This window comes from Panthera tigris, chromosome B2 (assembly GCF_018350195.1).
Source record: "Panthera tigris isolate Pti1 chromosome B2, P.tigris_Pti1_mat1.1, whole genome shotgun sequence".
NCBI lineage: Eukaryota > Metazoa > Chordata > Mammalia > Carnivora > Felidae > Panthera > Panthera tigris.
This window is the reverse complement of record NC_056664.1, coordinates 112674380-112692063: the sequence shown is the minus strand read 5'-3', so window position 1 is coordinate 112692063 and position 17684 is coordinate 112674380. Positions and strand designations below refer to the sequence as shown.

Genomic DNA, 17684 nt, shown 5'->3' with positions numbered 1-17684 from the left:
GGAAACTGAGGCACAGAGGAAACAGTTACAGATGAGAAACCAGCTAATAAGTGGAGGTTGCAGGATCTAGTTAACATTTACTACATGCTTACATAGTATCAGACACTGTATTACCTTGCCCATACCCACATTATCTACTTTATGAAAGATGCTCTTATAAAATGTCCTTCTTGGTTGTTTTTGTCTTTGCCTGATAAATCTTCCTAAATAAACACAATAAGTTAGACTAGAGAATCCAGTTTATCATTTGACTTAGCACTCTTCTCTCAATCCCATAACCTAAGTGCAAACTCAATGGATAGTTTCCTCTTCATTTAAATGGTCTTCAGAACCATTTTCTAGGATTTGCTTTTGGAAACGAAATGTAACCCCCAGCCAGTGTCCTAAATCCCTGAGGCCCTGGAACTTCCCTACAGCCTACATTTTTCAGAATGCCAATAACTAAGAGATCTACAAATGAAGGAATTCTTCTCCCAAGGGCAACCACACATGCCACCACCATCACGACCACCATGCCCCCCAAATATCTTCCCGTCTTCTCTCACTTATACCCTAAGACCTAAAGGGAAGTACCTGAGGAGCTAGAGGAAGGATCATTCTTTCCTGCACCACAGTCTTAAGACACATGCTTGGAAGTTTGTGATTGAATATTGTATGGGGTGGAGGAGGGGGAAGAGAGCCAGGAATCCAAAACCTGTGGTTCAGTCCCAACTCTGATGCTTAGTTGTGGAATGTTGGGCAAATCCATTAACTTCTCTGGGGCTCACTTCCTTCAGTAATGCACTTCAGTTAAACTTGACAAACATTTATTGAATGCCTCCAGGGTATCATGCACCCTGCCAAACATTGGGGTTATAAGGATAGATAACACCTGATTGGCCATAAGAGGAGCTTCCAGCCATTAAGGAGCTTTCTGTCTAGAGTAGAGGACTGTGGATTTTGGTGCCTCAGGTGGTGAAGCAGAGTGTGGGTAACCAGGTAGTAGAGATATTGCAGAGACTATACAATGTCAGTGTACTGCTATGGTTAAGAGCTCAGCTCTGGGGTCAGTCATAACTAAACATATCCTGGCTATAACCCTCAAGAGTTCTGTGACTTCAAGCAAGATTTCTTCTCCTGAAGAATCAGTTTCTTCATCTTTAAAACAGAGGTAATAATTATACTGTCTTCATTTTGAGGATCAAATAAGATAACACATATAAAAATGGAAGGTGAGTCATGATCAGTAAATGTTACCTGTCCTCCTCATTCTTCCCTTAGCATGTTATTACTGTTATCACATCAGTTGTTCCTTAAGGCATTGTGACACGGTTTGGAGATCCAGGAAGTTGTCCATCAACACTGCTCAGCTCTAGCTAACTCACTGGGGGAATAAGATGAACATTCAGTTCTTGTCCCAAAACCTTTCCTGAAGACATTGACATGCATTAACAGGATGATTACTGGCTAGTGCAAAGTGGAATTTATCTTTGAGGAGGTTATTTCTAAATATTCTGAAGTATGAGAGGGGTGTGTAATTTAGCATAGCATAAGCAAGAGGATAATTTTAGATAAGGTGAAGGATTGTGTTGATACATACTTTTGGAAGATGTTTACGTGAGGAGTGGATATCATGCTAAATAAATTTGATCTAATAAATTAGGGCCCAGAAGTTATAATGAAAGTGATTAATAAATATGACTACAAAGCAATTATAATTAAGAAACTCTTCATGTATATTAAAAATATAACCTGAATGAAATATATTTTTTAACATTTATTTATTTATTCTGAGAGACAGAGAAAGCACACGAGCAGGGGAAGGGCAAAGAGAGAGGGAGAGAGAGAATCCTAAGCAGGCTTTGTCTGCACTGTCAACACAGAGCCCAACTCAGGGCTCGATCCCACAAACCGTGAGACCATGACTTGAGCTGAAATCAAGAGTCAGACGCTTAACCAACTGAGCCACCCAGGCTCCCTCTGAAAAAAATATTATGTGTGTGTATATATGTGTGTGTGTGTGTGTGTGTGTGTGTGTGTGTGTGTGTATGGCTGATTTTGTGACTATGCAAAGAATGCTTACAAATCAGTAAGATGATGAAAACTTAATAGAAAAAAATGCAAAGGACTTGGACAGAACATTCAGGAAAAACACAAAAATAGCCAATAGATGTGGGAAGATGTTCAACATCATTGATGTGAAAAAAAAGATAACATTTTAGCCAAGATTAAAAAGAGGAACATAATCAGTGTTGGTGAGAGTGTGAGGTAACTGGCATACTCATATATAGTTGGTGTAAACAAGTTAGTATAACTTTTATGAAGGAATAATTAATAGTATCTTTTTAAACAAAAAGTGTAGTATAACTCTGGCTCATTGCTAAAAATTATCTAAAACATATATCATTCATAAAGGCACTATATACACTATATAGAAGGATCTTACTCAATTATTTGTAATAGCCAAAAAAATTCTATCAATGACAAACTGTTTAAAAATGACAGACCCATGCAATGAAGAATGAAGCGCATATACTGATACAAAATGTTCACAGTATACTGTTAAATTTGAAAGACAACTGAAGAACAGTATGTACAGTATGCTTCTGTTAATGTGAAGAAGATATAAATAAGTATATGTGCACAGAAATGATCCAGAAGGAAACACAAGGAAGTTTGATGCTTTTTACCTCTGGGAATGTAAGGGAGAAATGTCTGCCTTTTACTGAATTGCCTTCTGTACTGTTTGAAAACTTTATCATGAACATGTATTACTTTTGTAATAAAAAAAGGAAACAAAACCTTAGTAAAAATATCTAAAGAGCAAATAGGAGCCATTTCAATGTGTCTGAAAATAGTTTTCATAAGTAAGTTGCTCTCTTAGAAAATGAATTTTCCTTTGCAACTCACATCATTAGTTTTTTTTTCTCCATTTGAAGGAAGAATTCCTTTATTATTTAGTAATGATTACTTTATGCTGAGCACTATTTTGAGCGTTCTAATCATCACGGTGGTCTACAATCATGGGTGGTCATTATTATTATTCTCACTTAAAGAAAATGAGGCACATGAACGTTAAATTACTTAACCAAGTTCACATAAATAGTAAGCTCTAGAGCTGAGATTCCAACCCAGAATGTTTGGCTCCAGAATCCATGCCTTAGGCACTATGCCTGCTCCTTTTGAAGTCCTTAGAAGCTTTGAGTTCTACTTGGATGATCTGATAATGTGACCTATGCCTTATACGGTGAACTCTCCCTGTGGCACCCCAGGTCAAACCTATCCACTGTTCTGACCCTTTGGAGAACCTAATAGAGAAACAAGATGCTGCAAGAGGACAAGATGAGGCCTTGCTGGGTATGGAGTAATAATGGGGCCTTTTAACAACTCTAAAGGTTGACACAATACCTCAACACAGAATATCTTAGTAGAAATATCCTTACTGTTAACTGGAGTCTTCAAAGATCAAAGGGCTGATCCGAGTCAGCTGTTAGGTAAAATGCTGTTGATCCATCAGCTAGTGGAGATTGAGGTTAAGCCAATAAGGATTGCTGTAGGGAATAAAGGCTGAACTCATTGGCTGAATTCCATTGTTTTCAAAGTATGTCAAGGTAAGGAGGATTATTTTTTTTACCTGCCAAGACATGAGAAAACATGCCATGTCATCCAAGTTTATTGAACGTGAATGTGTTTCTTGGTGTTTCTTGTTTAGCATTTTCCTCAAGGGTTACTAAGAAGCTAAATCAGGGTTCCTTTTTGTAACCCTAGAAGTGGAGTGGTTGGTCAAATGATGGGCCCTTGTTGACGAATAAATAGGACAATAAGATCATCTAATGGTCTTTAATGCTTTTTGGTCACCCTTCATTCTAACATGTTGATAGTGAAAATTTTCTCCACATGCAAGGTTCTCTGGGTGTGCATGTTGCTAGCGGGCATCCCAGCTGGCAAGCTTAGTAAAGAAGATTGGTCACCAAATAGAACTTATTTGAGGCACTCTTTTTTTTTTTTTTTCCACCAGTCATTTTATTATTCTTTTAAATTTTTTTCTGTAACAATGGATTTTTTAATTTTTATTTTATTTTTAATTTTTGATTTTTAAAAATTTACATCCAAATTAGCATATAGTGCAACAATGATTTCAGGAGTAGATTCCTTAGTGCCCTTTACCCATTTAGCCCCCCCCCACAACTCCTCCAGTAACCCTCAGTTTGTCCTCCATAGTTATGAGTCTCTTCTGTTTTGTCCCTCTCCCTGTTTTTATATTTTTGTTTCCCTTCCCTTATGTTCATCTGTTTTGTCTCTTAAAGTCCTCATATGAGTGAAGTCATATGATTTTTGTCTTTCTCTAATTTCACTTAGCATAATACCCTCCCAATTCCATCCACGTAGTTGCAAATGGCAAGATTTCATTCTTTTTAATTGCCGAGTAATACTCCATTTTGTGTGTGTGTGTGTGTGTGTGTGTGTGTGTGTGCATACACACACATCTTCTTTATCCATTCATCCATTGATGGACATTTGGGCTCTTTCCATACTTTGGCTATTGTTGATAGTGCTGCTGTAAACATGGGGGTGCATGTGTCCCTTTGAAACAGCACACCTGTATCCCATGGATAAATGCCTAGTAGTGCAATTGCTAGGTCGTAGGGTAGTTCTATTTTTAGTTTTTTTGAGGAAAGTCCATAGTGTTTTCCAGAGTGGCTGTACCATCTTGCATTCCTAATTGAGGCACTCTTGGCAGTTCATTATTCTTTGATGATTCTGAAACTGGATGCACAATTCTGTGTAAGGAATAAATTGTTTTTCCTTCCTGTGGTTATCATGCATTGTGGATGGGTGCCTGGTGAGGGATATGGCATCCTACAGGACTACCATTAGCAGTAGAATGTCCAGTGTAGGAACAAAACACATGCTGATGGCCATGGCAGAAAATCTTGATTTGAAACAAGGCCTGGGAGAGGTTTTCAGTAATCCTATAGAGATTCAAGTTTTCAGTGTGGAAGGATTCAGGGAACTCAGCTCCCTGGTTGCTCACCTAAACAGTAAGACACACACTGTTATTTTAGGTGGTGCCACACATGTAGATAATAGCATAAATGAAAGGACTCAGAACTAAAAGTTCTCTTCTGGTGAGGAAATAATAATCTGAGTTGATTGCTGATGAATTGCTGATGAAATACAATTAGGCTGTGTCAAATCTTCATCTAGAACTGTGCTGTTCAAAATGGCAGCTGCTGACCACATATGGCTAAATTTAAATGAACTAAAATTAAAAATTCAGCTCTTCAGTTCCCCAAGTCCCATTTCAAGTGTTCAACACTATTAATGGTAGCTAGTGGCTACCATAAAGGACAGTGAAAAATTTATATTACTGTAGGATGTTCTATTGAGCAGCACTCATCTAGAAAATAAACAATAGATCCTCAAAGATATTTTATCAAGAAACACCATTTTGGTGGTTTGACCACACCAAGGAGGCCCTATCTAGTTTTTATTCTGAACCACTAGAAATTTGAATTAGAAAGGAGGGTAGTAAGACCTTAGATTTTGGTGTGAATTGTAAAGACTAATTTTCTCAGTAAAGACAATTTTGTTAGGGAATCACTATGGATAATAGTCCTAGGCAAGGAGGTGGGAGCAGAGGATGTGATGCTCTGAGGTTAGGGTTTCCTCTGAGAAAAACTGTGTGACCCAATTGGGCAGAAGGAAGTGGTCAGAGGAACTTTTGATATTTGCATAAGGGGTAAGTGTAACTGACCTAGAATTTCTGGAACTCCCTTTGGCTTAGACCTCCTTTTCTTTCTTTGTATGCTTATATTTGTAAAAATAAGTTAGGCATCTTAAAAAGAACATGAATCTTAGCTTCCCTTTCTTGTTTAAGAGACTCTCAATGCCTTCCTCAAAAGCAAAGTGTTCTTTTGTTAGTCTTGTTTCACAAGGCTTTAAAACTTTAAAAGTAAATAAAGAAAAGGACATAAAATAAAGGGCAATAATATGTCTTACACTCATTCAGGATGTCCCTGGTGACTTGTAGCATGGGCATAGATCTAAACCATTTTCAACAGAGCCTAGTGAGACATTAGTTTGCTCCCTTGCACCCTAGTCTTTTGATGTAGATTCATGAACTGAGAAATTGAGAAGCAATGAAAACTGACATCTTCATCTGTAGGACCTAGGGGGCAGAGACAGGATAGCTGGGATCAAAAATATTGATCGGACGGTAAGATCCTTCATTGATATTAGGAAGTATGTCAAGAGAGATGTTAAAAAGAACTATTCGAAGAACAGCTAGAAGGATTAAGAACAGAGAAACTGGTAGGTAGAGCCAAGAGTTATCTCTAGTAACTGTAACAGGGGTTTTCATGAGCTGATGAGAAAGTAAGAGGGTGGCTACTGGGAACAAAAAGGGACTTTCCAAGGCAGCAGTAAAACATGAATACTGGACCTTGTTTAATCTTGCATATTTCATCATCCTCTCACACAAGTAAAACTTCTAGCATCCAATAAATACCTGTTGAATGAATCCTCAGGAAAGAAAATCACACTGGATGCATAAATTCCTTTATTGAAAATATTGGGCTAGCACTGCATTACATATACTCAATATCCATAAATGAAGGGCCACACATTTCTGATTGGACAATACTGTTTTAAATAGAGAACACAGCATCTGGATATGCTCTCACAAGTATAATATCATGGACTAAACTAGGTAGGAGTGAACTATATGCAAAATGACCATTTTGTTCATTAATAGCATATGGTTGCAAATGGCATAAATGGTAAACTTGATCATCATGAGACATTCCTGATATCTCACACCAACACATCATTTAACGAGCAGATTAAGGTTAAACTGTCAATATGTTGTTAATCAAGAGTTCTCAATAGGAGAACCTGGGTGAAAGCACACCAGGGTATATATTTAAGATTTAATAGAATTCATTTCAACTTGCATGTAATGTGAGTAGGGTAAAATAATTGCTGATCTGACAGGAGGCCACTTGGCATTTGTTCTCTTTTGTAAATATTCTAATAAGAGAATAATCTAAATTAGGAAATATTATGCCAGCTTAAGGCTACATTCTAAAGATGGTTTCATTTTTTTAAATGCAGGTATATAAATACTACTTGTTATTTATGTTCCCTTTCAAAGATCACAGGGGGCGTAATTTATGACAGACCACTTCTCAGCTTTGGCTATTATTTAGAAATTTTTTCCATTAGCAGTCTTTGGCTTTCATAAAAGTTTGGCAATCAGTAATATTGTTTAGTTTTTACCAAGGCTTTATTAGCATTTTTAACAAAGAGTATTTTATGATGTGAAAATGGGTTGATGTTAGAAATAGTTTTTACTTTTTATTCCAATTTTTGTATGAATGCATTTCTTTGCATTGCTTTTTCTCAAATGAAAGAGTCTAGAAACCAAAACAATTGGGCTAATTTGACATTTTTCATTTGGTATAAAATATGCAGAAATGAAAACATTCAGTCTCTTTGAAAACAGAGGCCTGTTCATTAATTTAAGAACTTGGGGGAAATTATGCACAAAACACTATGAAAATAAAGTTTTTGTTATTAACACACATGATATTATAAGAAGCAAAACACTTTCTGTTCAAAGCAGGGTTTGTTCTAAGTCTAGATTCAGAAAGGTATCCATTTCTGTAAATATCAATTTACAACTGTGAGAAATGGCTTCTTCTTTACAACAATTATGTTCAGAGTAAGTAAAAATGTATCTTTTTAATGGCTAAATGGAAAGATGGCCTACAACAGTCAAATCAATAAACATTGGTAATGAGTTTTTAAAAATTCAGAATTATGCTGCTTAAGACCTATCACCCTAAACAATCAGGGCAAAAGAAAATTCAATATAAAACTATATAAATCAAATGGGTTTGTTGCCAAAACATAGCACAAAATGTATACATTTCTTTATTTCAAGATTTGACACATTAAAAGAAAAACTGCCAACACATTTTAGACAATATTCTAGAAATAATAAATAAGACAATTAAAAAAATCATATATTCCCTTTAAGTGCTGAGCACTTCCAATTTTTCTAAGTGAAACTAAGCTTTTCCATGGCAAACAATAGTATGCTGTACATTTTGGTAATGAAAATTATGTTGATAAATACACAAGGCATGTATATATTTCCACAGTATCTTTTTTTTTTCACAGTTACCAAAAATAAAAATAGCATTCAACTCATACATCTATAAATATTTTGATTCCTCACTGCATGGATTTGAAGGAAGTGGGAGCATAAAGTCTTTCAACAATCCGGACTTCAAAATTCTTTCTTTGTTGTCTGCCCTCCACATGGACCTTTCAGAAACTCTCTGCAATGTGACCATGCTCTGAGATGATGGCAGAAAGAAAGCGTTATGGTGGGATGAAGCAGTCTGGGCTGTGGCTAGGTCTTCCAGCCAGCTTTAGGAGGGCTGATGGAACCCAATCTTTTTAATGTGGTATTTTAAGGCAGTCTGAATTTCACTCGAATGTCCATACCTCGAGGTCTTGAACTATGAAGTCTTCCTTTTTGGAAAGAATATCATTATTGAAAGTGCTGCAGGAGTTGCTTCGTCCATGGTATAAATCAGCATCTAGCCATAAACCAAATCGTCCCCTGAAAAGATCAAAAATACAAAAAAGGTGAAAACATTTCAATCTCACGTGGCATACCTTCTACCCTCCCTCGCCTCATCTTTCCTTTATGCTATAGACAGACAAAACCCTAAACTGCTTGTAAAACAAAGTCTACATTTCCTTTATTTCATTTAAATGACCCATCTTTCCCAAAAGACAAGTGATAGTAGTCCATCATTTAGACACATAAATCATTTCATCTCTGATTCTTAGCATCCTATGTTAGGCCACTGTCCTAATTACTCTAAGCACATGGCCTAGCTAAAATCACCTGACACAAGGTTTTGGTTATCTGGGTCAAAACAGACTCTCACAGGTCAGGTGGTAAATAAATAACAACAACAAAAACCTTACCCTCCACCACCAAGTTCCAAAGAACTTATGTCTCCATTAATAAAGTATGAGTTTTCTCCACTCCACTTAAAGACCTTAGGATAGAAACACAAGACAGAGAACAGACATTTCAATCTGGAGAATCAGTGAAGAGGGAATTATTAGGATAATACCTCTGTAGAGAAGGAAACTGCCCATTAGCTGAGGAAGTTCCTAATTGGCAGATCTTTCCTACACCAGGATGAGAGCTTCAAAGGGGTTATGAGAGGAAAGACCTCTCAAGCACATGTTGGCTCTGACTTGCTATCCCTCCCTGGGTCCCAGAACATGCACAAGAGCAGTTTCCAAGGCCCAATGAGGGGCCCTAAAAGCACTTTGTGTGCTACAACCATGAAAAGCTGACCCAGGCTAGAAAGAGTCCAAATGAGGTTATGGGACAGCTGCTGCTCCCATGATAGTCCCCCACCTCCAACCCCATCCAGACTCCTGACACTGGGACATTGGGAATTTAGGTATTTCTTTCATTTACATACCTTGAAATTGGGGCTAAATGTGTAGAGAAAAGTCTCACCAGTGCCGTAATAGTGGTCACTGAACTTGAAAGGATGAGTTGCATATGCTCCAAAAATCTGTCAAAAGAAAACAGAAACATTATCTACTTTCAAACCTAAATGTCCCAAAGAGTGGCGTTCTGAAATATTTTAACATAATCCTGCTCTGAGATATCATTAACCCTCTTTCAGCAAAGACCATTACTAAATTTGAGTTCTTAAATAAAAAAGCTCACCCCCAACAAGCAGATAAATAAAATATCCCTAGTTCTAATTGAAACTCAAGTGGCTCAAGGGAAACTTATTTGACAAAGGCCAACGATTATTCCAATTTTAAAGGACTTCCAAAGTCTACTATGGGGTCAAATTTCCTTTAGTGAATATGGATGACATAGTGGGAACATTAAACAACAACAAGCACCTTGCACACTGAAATGAGTGGTTGAAAGAACAAAATCATGTGTCTTAAGTGTTTTATAAGTGGATTCAAGGCCAGATATTTACCCAGAAATAATAAATGTTTTCTCTTTTGATTTATAAAAATTAGTTCTCAACATGCTTATTAAAACTGTATCCTTAACATAAGTGATCTAATATCTCTCAGCTGAAATGCCTTTTAAGAAAAAAATAATTCCATAATACAATGGGCTTTAGGGGTGATTTAGATGTATTTGAACCAATAATTTGTCCATTTTTCCTTACTGAGGGTTTGAATAAGCAGGGTTTTCAGGATTATGTGGGCCCACTGTCCCAGCTTCCTATCCTCCTCACATCCTGAGCAGTGCTTGCAAGGGTGAGAGCTGGCAAGAGTGAACATTATATTTTGAAAATGTCCCTAAGTGATTCTGATATACCGTCTACTTCAAAACCCACTTGGGAATCACTGTTTCAAATGGAGGCTATCTTAGCACAATGCACTCTAGTTCCATCCATGTTGTTGCAAATGGCAAGATTTCATTCTTTTTTGATTGCCAAGTAATAATATTCCATTGCATACATATACCACATCTTTTTAAAAAATTTTTAAATGTTTGTTTTTGATAGAGACAGAGCATGAGCGGGGGCGGGGGGGGGGGGTGCGACGCACAGAGAGAGAGGGAGACATACAGAATCTGAAGCAGACTCCAGGCTCCAAGCTGTGAGCACAGAGCCTGATGCGAGGCTCAAACTCACAAATGGTGAGATTATGACCTGAGTCAAAGTCCGATGCTTAACTGACTGAGCCACCCAGGGGCCCACAGACCACATCTTCTTTATCCATTTATCAGTCGATGGAGATTTGGGCTCTTTCTGTAATTTGGCTATTGTTGATAATGTTGCCATAAATATTGGGGTACATATGTGCCCCTTCAAATCAGCATTTTTATATCCTTTGGATAAATACCTAGTAGAGTAATTGCTGGGTAGTTCTACTTTTAGTTTTTTGAGGAATCTCCATACTGTTTTCCAAAGTGGCTGCACCAGTTTGCATTCCCACCAACAGTGGCATAGTGCTCCCCTTTCTCTGCATCCTCACCAATATCTGTTGTTTCCTGAGTTGCTAATTTGAGCCATTCTGAAAGGTGTGAGGTGATATCTCACTGTGGTTTTGATCTGTATTTCTCTGATGATGAATGATGTTTAGCATCTTTTCATGTGTCTGTTAGCCATCTGGATGTCTTCTTTGGAAAAGTGTCCATTCATGTCTTCTGCCTGTTTCCTCACTGGATTATTTGCTTTTTGGGTGTTGAGTTTGGTAAGTTCTTTATAGATTTTGGATATTAACCCTGTATCTGATATGTCATTTGCAAGTATCTTCTCCCATTCCTCTGGTTGTCTTTTAGTTTTGTTGATTGTTTCCTTCACTGTGCAGAAACTTTTTATCTTGATGAGATAAACAGTTCATTTTTGCTTTTATTTCCATTGCCTCCAGAGGCATGCCCAGTAAAAAGCTGCTGCAGCCAAGGTCAAAGAGGTTGCTGCCCATTTTTTCCTCTAGTTTTTTCATGGTTTCCTGTCTCACACATAGATCTTTCACCCATTTTGAGCTTATTTTTGTGTATGGTTTAAGGAAGTGGTCCAGTTTCATTCTTCTGCACGTTACTGTCATTTTCCCAGCATTTGCTGAAGAAACTGTCTTTTTTTCCATTGGATACTCTTTCCTGCTTTGTCAAAGATTAGTCAGCGATACATTTGTGGGTCCATTTCGGTTCTCTATTCTATTCCACTGATCTGTGTGTCTGTTTTTGTGCCAATACCATATTGTCTTGATGATTACAGCTTTATAATACAGCCTGAAGTACGGAATTGTGATGCCTCCAGGTCTGGTTTTCTTTTTCAACATTACTTTGGCTATTTGGGGTCTTTTCTGGTTCCATAAAAATTTTAGGATTGTTTGTTCTAGCTCTGTGAAGAATGCTAAGTGAAATCAATCAGAGAAAGACAAATATCATAGGATTTCACTCATTAAATTTAAAACAAATTTAAGAAACAAAACAGATGAACATAGAGGAAGGGAAGGAAAAATAAGATAAAAACAGAGAGGGACGCCAACCTAAGAGACTCTTAAATATAGAGAACAAACTGAGGGTTGCTGGAGGGGAACTGGGAGGGGGAATGTGCTAAATGGGTGATGGCCATTAAGGAGGGCACTCTGTAAGTGATGAATCACTAGGTTTTACTCCTAATACCAATACTACATTGTATGTGAAGTAACTTGAAGTTAAATAAGTAAATTAAAAAAAAAACAATAAATGGGGGTTATCTGAAAAATGTCTTATAACTTTTCAAAATTATTATAATTGGATTACAGTCATTGTGAAATCTCTTCTTTACCAATTACACGTAGTTCCTGGCAACCTGAAATACTAAAAATTAGACAGGGTAGAAGTCTAGAAACTCTTTCTAACCAATGTTCTTCATACTCCCTACTACCAAACCTTTCCCTAGAGCTGCTAAGAACAAACAAAACAGTAACAAATACATCAAAAATCCATTTCCTTTCTTCTGGTGATATTTCAGTAAAAGAACTAAAGTATAGCTGTGATAGGCATCTTTTTTTAAAAGCATGGGCTTAAAATAGGACAAGAAGGGCAATGGCCAGAAGTGGAAGAAAGTTATTCCTTTTCTGATCAATGAATAGGAAAAGCCACCTTACCCACTCACCTTCTCAGGATTCTAATTATATTTTTTCTTAGCTAACATTTCTTAGCAATCATGGAAACCTTAAGGACTAGAGATTGGATGATACTAAGGAATTACTGTTTTGTTAGGTATATAGCATTGTGGCTATATAAGAAAATGTCTATTTTCTTTTTTCTATTAATTTATTTAGAAAGGAATTGTATTAATATGTATATAATGATATTGTTGGGTCTAAACCATTAAAAATGTAATACATTTGGCAATAATGGAACAAAGGAATCCTTGGGGAAAAAATTAAGACAACCAAAAGTGGAAAAAAAACCCAAACAAACAAGGTTAATATAACAAAATTTATAAATGTATATTTGCTCTCCTTTCTTCTCTCAGCTTTAAAAAAAAAATTTTTTTTTTAACATTTATTTATTATTGAGAGACAGAGAGAGAGCATGAGCCGGGGAAGGGCCGAGAGATGGGGAGACACAGAATCCAAAGCAGAGTCTAGGCTCTGAGCTGTCGGCACAGAGCCCAACGTGGGGCTTGAACTCACAAACTGTGAGATAATGACCTGAGCCGAAGTCGGACGCCTAACCGATGGAGCCACCCAGGCGCCCCCTCTCAGCTTCTTTAGTAGGAAAATTTATATAAAGTAATAATCATAACAATTTATTTTTGGGTTTTTAATATATATCAATGTAATATATATAACAAAATTACCACAAAAACTGAGAAATTTAATTGAGCAATAAGGGAGTAACATTTCTGCACCTCACTGGAATTAAGCTAGTATAAATCAGACTTTATCAATTGCCTGATGATCGCTCTATTTTCCACAATGCCTTATGGCGTATATTTCTCCACAGTCTAATTTGACTAAAACTGAGCCCCTTTGCAGGGGTTTCTTTGGCCAGTTTATGAAATTTACCCTGACTCCAGGAAGGCCCTCATTAGTGGTCTCTTTTCCTGGTTCTCTCTGGTAGACTAGATGGTCTTCAGTTTGGCTTGTTGTCTTCATGCAGATGCCAACCTCCTCTTAATTGTCTACCACCAAATTTTTCATCATTTTCTAGAGTATCCTTTGACTTGAACTTCTCCATACTCTTCTAAATAAAGTCAGTTCCTTTGGGAAAGCTTCAAAATCTGTGTACCCTCCATCCTTTCTTTTTACATATTCATAAAGAGTTAAAAATTTGTATTGAGATTAAGTTGATAATGTAATATTACGTGAGCTTCAGATGTACATTATAATTTAACATCTGTATTCATTACAAAGTGACCATCTCCATAGATCCAGTTACCACCCATCAACCATACTTTTGACCCCTTCTTTCCACTTTGCATACAACCTACTGCCCTTTCCCTTTAACCATCAATCTGTTGTGTCTAAGTTTTTGTTTTTATTTATTTTTTTGTAGTTTTAGACTCCACGTGAGTGAAATCATACTGTTTCTTTTTCCTGACTTATTTCATTTAACATAATACCCTCAGGATCCATCCATGTTGTCACAAATGACAAGATTTCAATCAATTTTATGGTTTAGTAGTATTCCAGTATGCATATCCACCCATGTGTATATATGCCACATCTTCTTTATCCATGCATTCATAGATAGACATTTAGGTTGTTTCCATATCTTAGCTACTGTAAATAGTGCTGCTATGAACACTGGGATGCATATATTTTTTTGAATTAATGTTTTTATTTTCTTTGAGTAAATACCCAGTAGAGGAATAGCTGGATAGCATGGTAATTCTACTCTTAACATTTTGAAGGATCTCCATACTGTTTTTCATAGTGGCTGCACCAATTTACATTCTTACCAACAGTGTGTGAGGGTTCCCTTTTCTCCACATCCCCACCAACACTTGTTATTTCTTGTGTTTTTGATGTAACCATCCCAGCCAGTGTGAGATGATATCTCATTGTAGTTTTGATTTTCATTTGCTTAATAATTAATGATGTTGGAACATCTTTTCATGGGCCTGTTGGCCATTTGTAACTCTTCATTAGAAAAATGTCTGTGCAGATCCTCCACCCATTTTTTAACCAATTGTTTGATTTTTTTTTGGTAAAGTCATATGGGTTCTTTATATATTTTGGATATTAATCCTGTGTTAGATATATGATTTGCAAATATCTTCTCCCATTTAGTAGGTTCCCTATCCTTTGCAGTGCAGAAGCTTTTCAGTTCAATGTCCCATTTGTTTACTTTAGCTTTTGTTTCCTTGGTCTTTGGATTAAGATTCACAAAAACATCACTAAAATAGATGTCACAGAGTTTACCTACTATGTTTTCTTCCATGAAACTTATGGTTTCAGTTATCGTGTCCAAAACTTTAATCCATTTTGAATTAATTTTTGTACATGATGTAAGTCAGTGGTCCAATTTCATTCTTTTGCATGTGGCTGTCTAGTTTTCCCAGCATCATTTATGGAAAACATTGTCATTTCTCTGCTGTATGTTCTAAGCCCCTTTGTCATAAATCATCCATATATGTGCGGATATATGTTGCATTGATCTGTGTGTCTGTTTTTATGCTAATGCCATACTGTTTTAACTACTAAAGCTTTGTAATATAGTTTGAGTCAGGGAGTGTAATACTTCCAGTTTTGTTCTACTTCCTCAAGATCGCTTTGGCTATTTGGCACCTTTTGTAGTTTCATACAATTTTTTTAAAATTATTTTTTCTAGTTCTGTGAAAAATACCACTGGAATTTTGACAGGGATTGCATTGAATCTGTATAAACTCTGGGAAGTATGGACATTTTAACACTATTGATTCTTTGAACTCATATTTTCCATTTGTGTCTTATTCAATTTCCTTCACCAGAGTCTTATGGTTCTCTGTGGACAGGTCTTTCACCTCCTTGGTTAAATTTATTCTTAGTTATTTTACTGTTTTTGATACAATTGTAGAAAGGACTGTTTTCTTAATTTTTCTGATAATTCATTATTAGTGCATAGAAATGCCATTGAGGGGCGCCTGGGTGGCTCAGTCGGTTAAGCGGCCGACTTCGGCTCAGGTCATGATCTCGCGGTCCGTGAGTTCGAGCCCTGCGTCCAGCTCTGTGCTGTGTCTCCCTCTCTCTGACCCTCCTCCGTTCATGCTCTGTCTCTCTCTGTCTCAAAAATAAATAAACGTTAAAAAAAATTAAAAAAAAAAAAAAAAAGAAATGCCATTGATTTCTGTAGATTGATTTTGTATCCTGGAACTTTACTGAATTATTAGCAGTTCTAACAGGTTTTTGGTGGAGTCTTCAGAGTTTTCTATATAAAGTATCATATCATCAGCAAATAGTGACTGTTTTACTTCTTCCTTTCCAATTTGGATGCCTTTTATTTCTTTTTCTTGTCTAAGTGCTCTGGCCAGGAATTCCAATAATATGTTCAATAAAAGTGGAGAGAGTGGGCATCCTTGTCTGTGACCTTAGAGGAAAAGCTTTCAGCTTTTCACCAGTGAGTATGTTAGCTGTGGATTTGTTATATGGACTTTATTATGTTGAGGTGCATTCCCTCTACACTTATTTTGTTGAGAGTATCATAAATGGATGTTGAATTTTATCAAATGCTTTTTCTGTACCTATTCAGATGATCATTATGAAATTTAACTTACACTTTGTTAATGTGGCATATCACATTGATTGATTTGCAAATATTTAACCATCCTTGCATTCCTGGAATAAATCCCATTTGATCATGGTGTATAAGTTTTTTAATGTATTGTTGGATTTGGTTTGCTACCATTTTTTTTGAGAATTTTTACATCTATGTTCATTAATGATAATGGCCTGTAATTTTCTTTTTTTTCTCTTTTGTCTGGTATTGGATATCAGGCTAATGCTGGCCTCATAAAACGAGTTTGGAATTGAAACCAACATTGTACTATATGTTAACTAATTAGAATTTAAGAATAAAAAATATAAAATAACAGAAATATAAAATATTTAAAAAATGAACTAAAATATAAAATATAATGTAAAATAAAAATAAAATAATTGAGATTGGAAGTGTTACATCCTCTTCAATTTTTTGGAAGAGTTTGAGAAGAATACATATTAAATCTGCTTTGAATGTCTGATAAAATTTACCAGTGCAGCCATCTGGTCCTGGACTTTTGTTTGTTGGGAAGTTTTTGATTACTGATTCAATCTCCTTACTAATAATCAGTCTGTTTAGATTTTCTATTTCTTCATGATTCAGTCTTGGAAGATTGTATGTTTCCAAGAACTTGTCCATTTCTTCTAGGGTGTTCAATTTCCTGGTATATAACTGTTCATAGTAGTCTCTTATAATTCTTTATATTTCTGTGATATCAGTTGTTAACTTCTCTTTCGTTTCTGATTTTATTTGGGCCCTCTTTTTTTCTGGTGAATCTAGCTAAAAGTTTGCCAAATTTGTTTTATCTTTGCAAAGAACCAGTTCCTAGTTTCACTGATCTTTTCTATTTCTTATGAAAAAAAATTTTTATTTCATTTATTTCCTCTCTGATCTTTATTGTTTCATTCCTTCTACTAATTTTGGGCTTGTTCTTTTCCCCCCCCACTAGTTTCTTTAGGTGTAAAGTTAGATTACTTGAGATTTTTCTTGTTTCTTCAGACAGGTCTATATTGCCATGTACCTTCTCTTTTAGAATTGCTTTTGCTGCATCTCATAGATTCTGGTATGTGGTATTTCTGTTTTCATTTTTCTCTATGTATGTTTAAAATTTCTTCTTTCATTTTTTTCAATGGCCTATTGGTAATTCAGTAATTGATTTTTAGTTTCATACCACTGTGTACAGAGAAGATGCTTGATATAATTTTAGTATTACTGAATTTACTGAGACTTGTTTTGTGGCCTAACATGTGATCTTTCCTAGAGAATGTTCTATGTACACGAGTAGAATGTGTATTCTGCTGGTTTTGGATGGGATGTTCTGTATATATCTATTCAAAGTTCATCTGGTTTAATGTGTCATTTAAGGTCAGTGTTTTCTTATTGATTTTCTCTCTCTCTCTCTCTCTCTCTCTCTCTCTCCACACACACACACACACACACACACACA

At 36.2% G+C, this 17684-nt stretch overlaps 2 protein-coding genes and 1 long non-coding RNA gene across 16 annotated transcripts in view; 1 reads left to right on the top strand and 2 right to left on the bottom strand.

Moving 5' to 3' along the window:
- LOC102961283 (tRNA (guanine(10)-N2)-methyltransferase homolog) overlaps window positions 1–3511 on the bottom strand; it is a 100947-nt gene extending 97436 nt beyond the window's left edge. For all 8 annotated transcript variants that reach the window (XM_042987126.1, XM_042987120.1, XM_042987121.1 and 5 more), the window contains exons 1-2: window positions 3423–3511; window positions 1237–1363 (exon numbers count right to left, since the gene is read on the bottom strand). The gene's annotated coding sequence lies outside the window, so the exon portion shown is untranslated. The remainder of the gene's footprint in view (window positions 1–1236; window positions 1364–3422) is intronic.
- LOC102961929 overlaps window positions 1–17684 on the top strand; it is a 31629-nt gene that overhangs the window by 10086 nt on the left and 3859 nt on the right. The gene's annotated exons all lie outside the window — the stretch shown is intronic.
- NCOA7 (nuclear receptor coactivator 7) overlaps window positions 6042–17684 on the bottom strand; it is a 154997-nt gene continuing 143354 nt past the window's right edge. For 3 of the 4 annotated variants that reach the window (XM_042987117.1, XM_042987118.1, XM_015536001.2), the window contains 3 exons: window positions 9501–9596; window positions 8989–9062; window positions 6524–8614 (listed from right to left, as the gene is read on the bottom strand). In XM_042987117.1, coding sequence (XP_042843051.1) covers window positions 8479–8614; window positions 8989–9062; window positions 9501–9596 — 306 coding nt within the window. In that variant the 3' untranslated portion in view covers window positions 6524–8478. Of the gene's footprint in view, window positions 6152–6523; window positions 8615–8988; window positions 9063–9500; window positions 9597–17684 lie in introns of those variants that run through there. The other variant, XM_042987116.1, reaches the window with a different exon arrangement.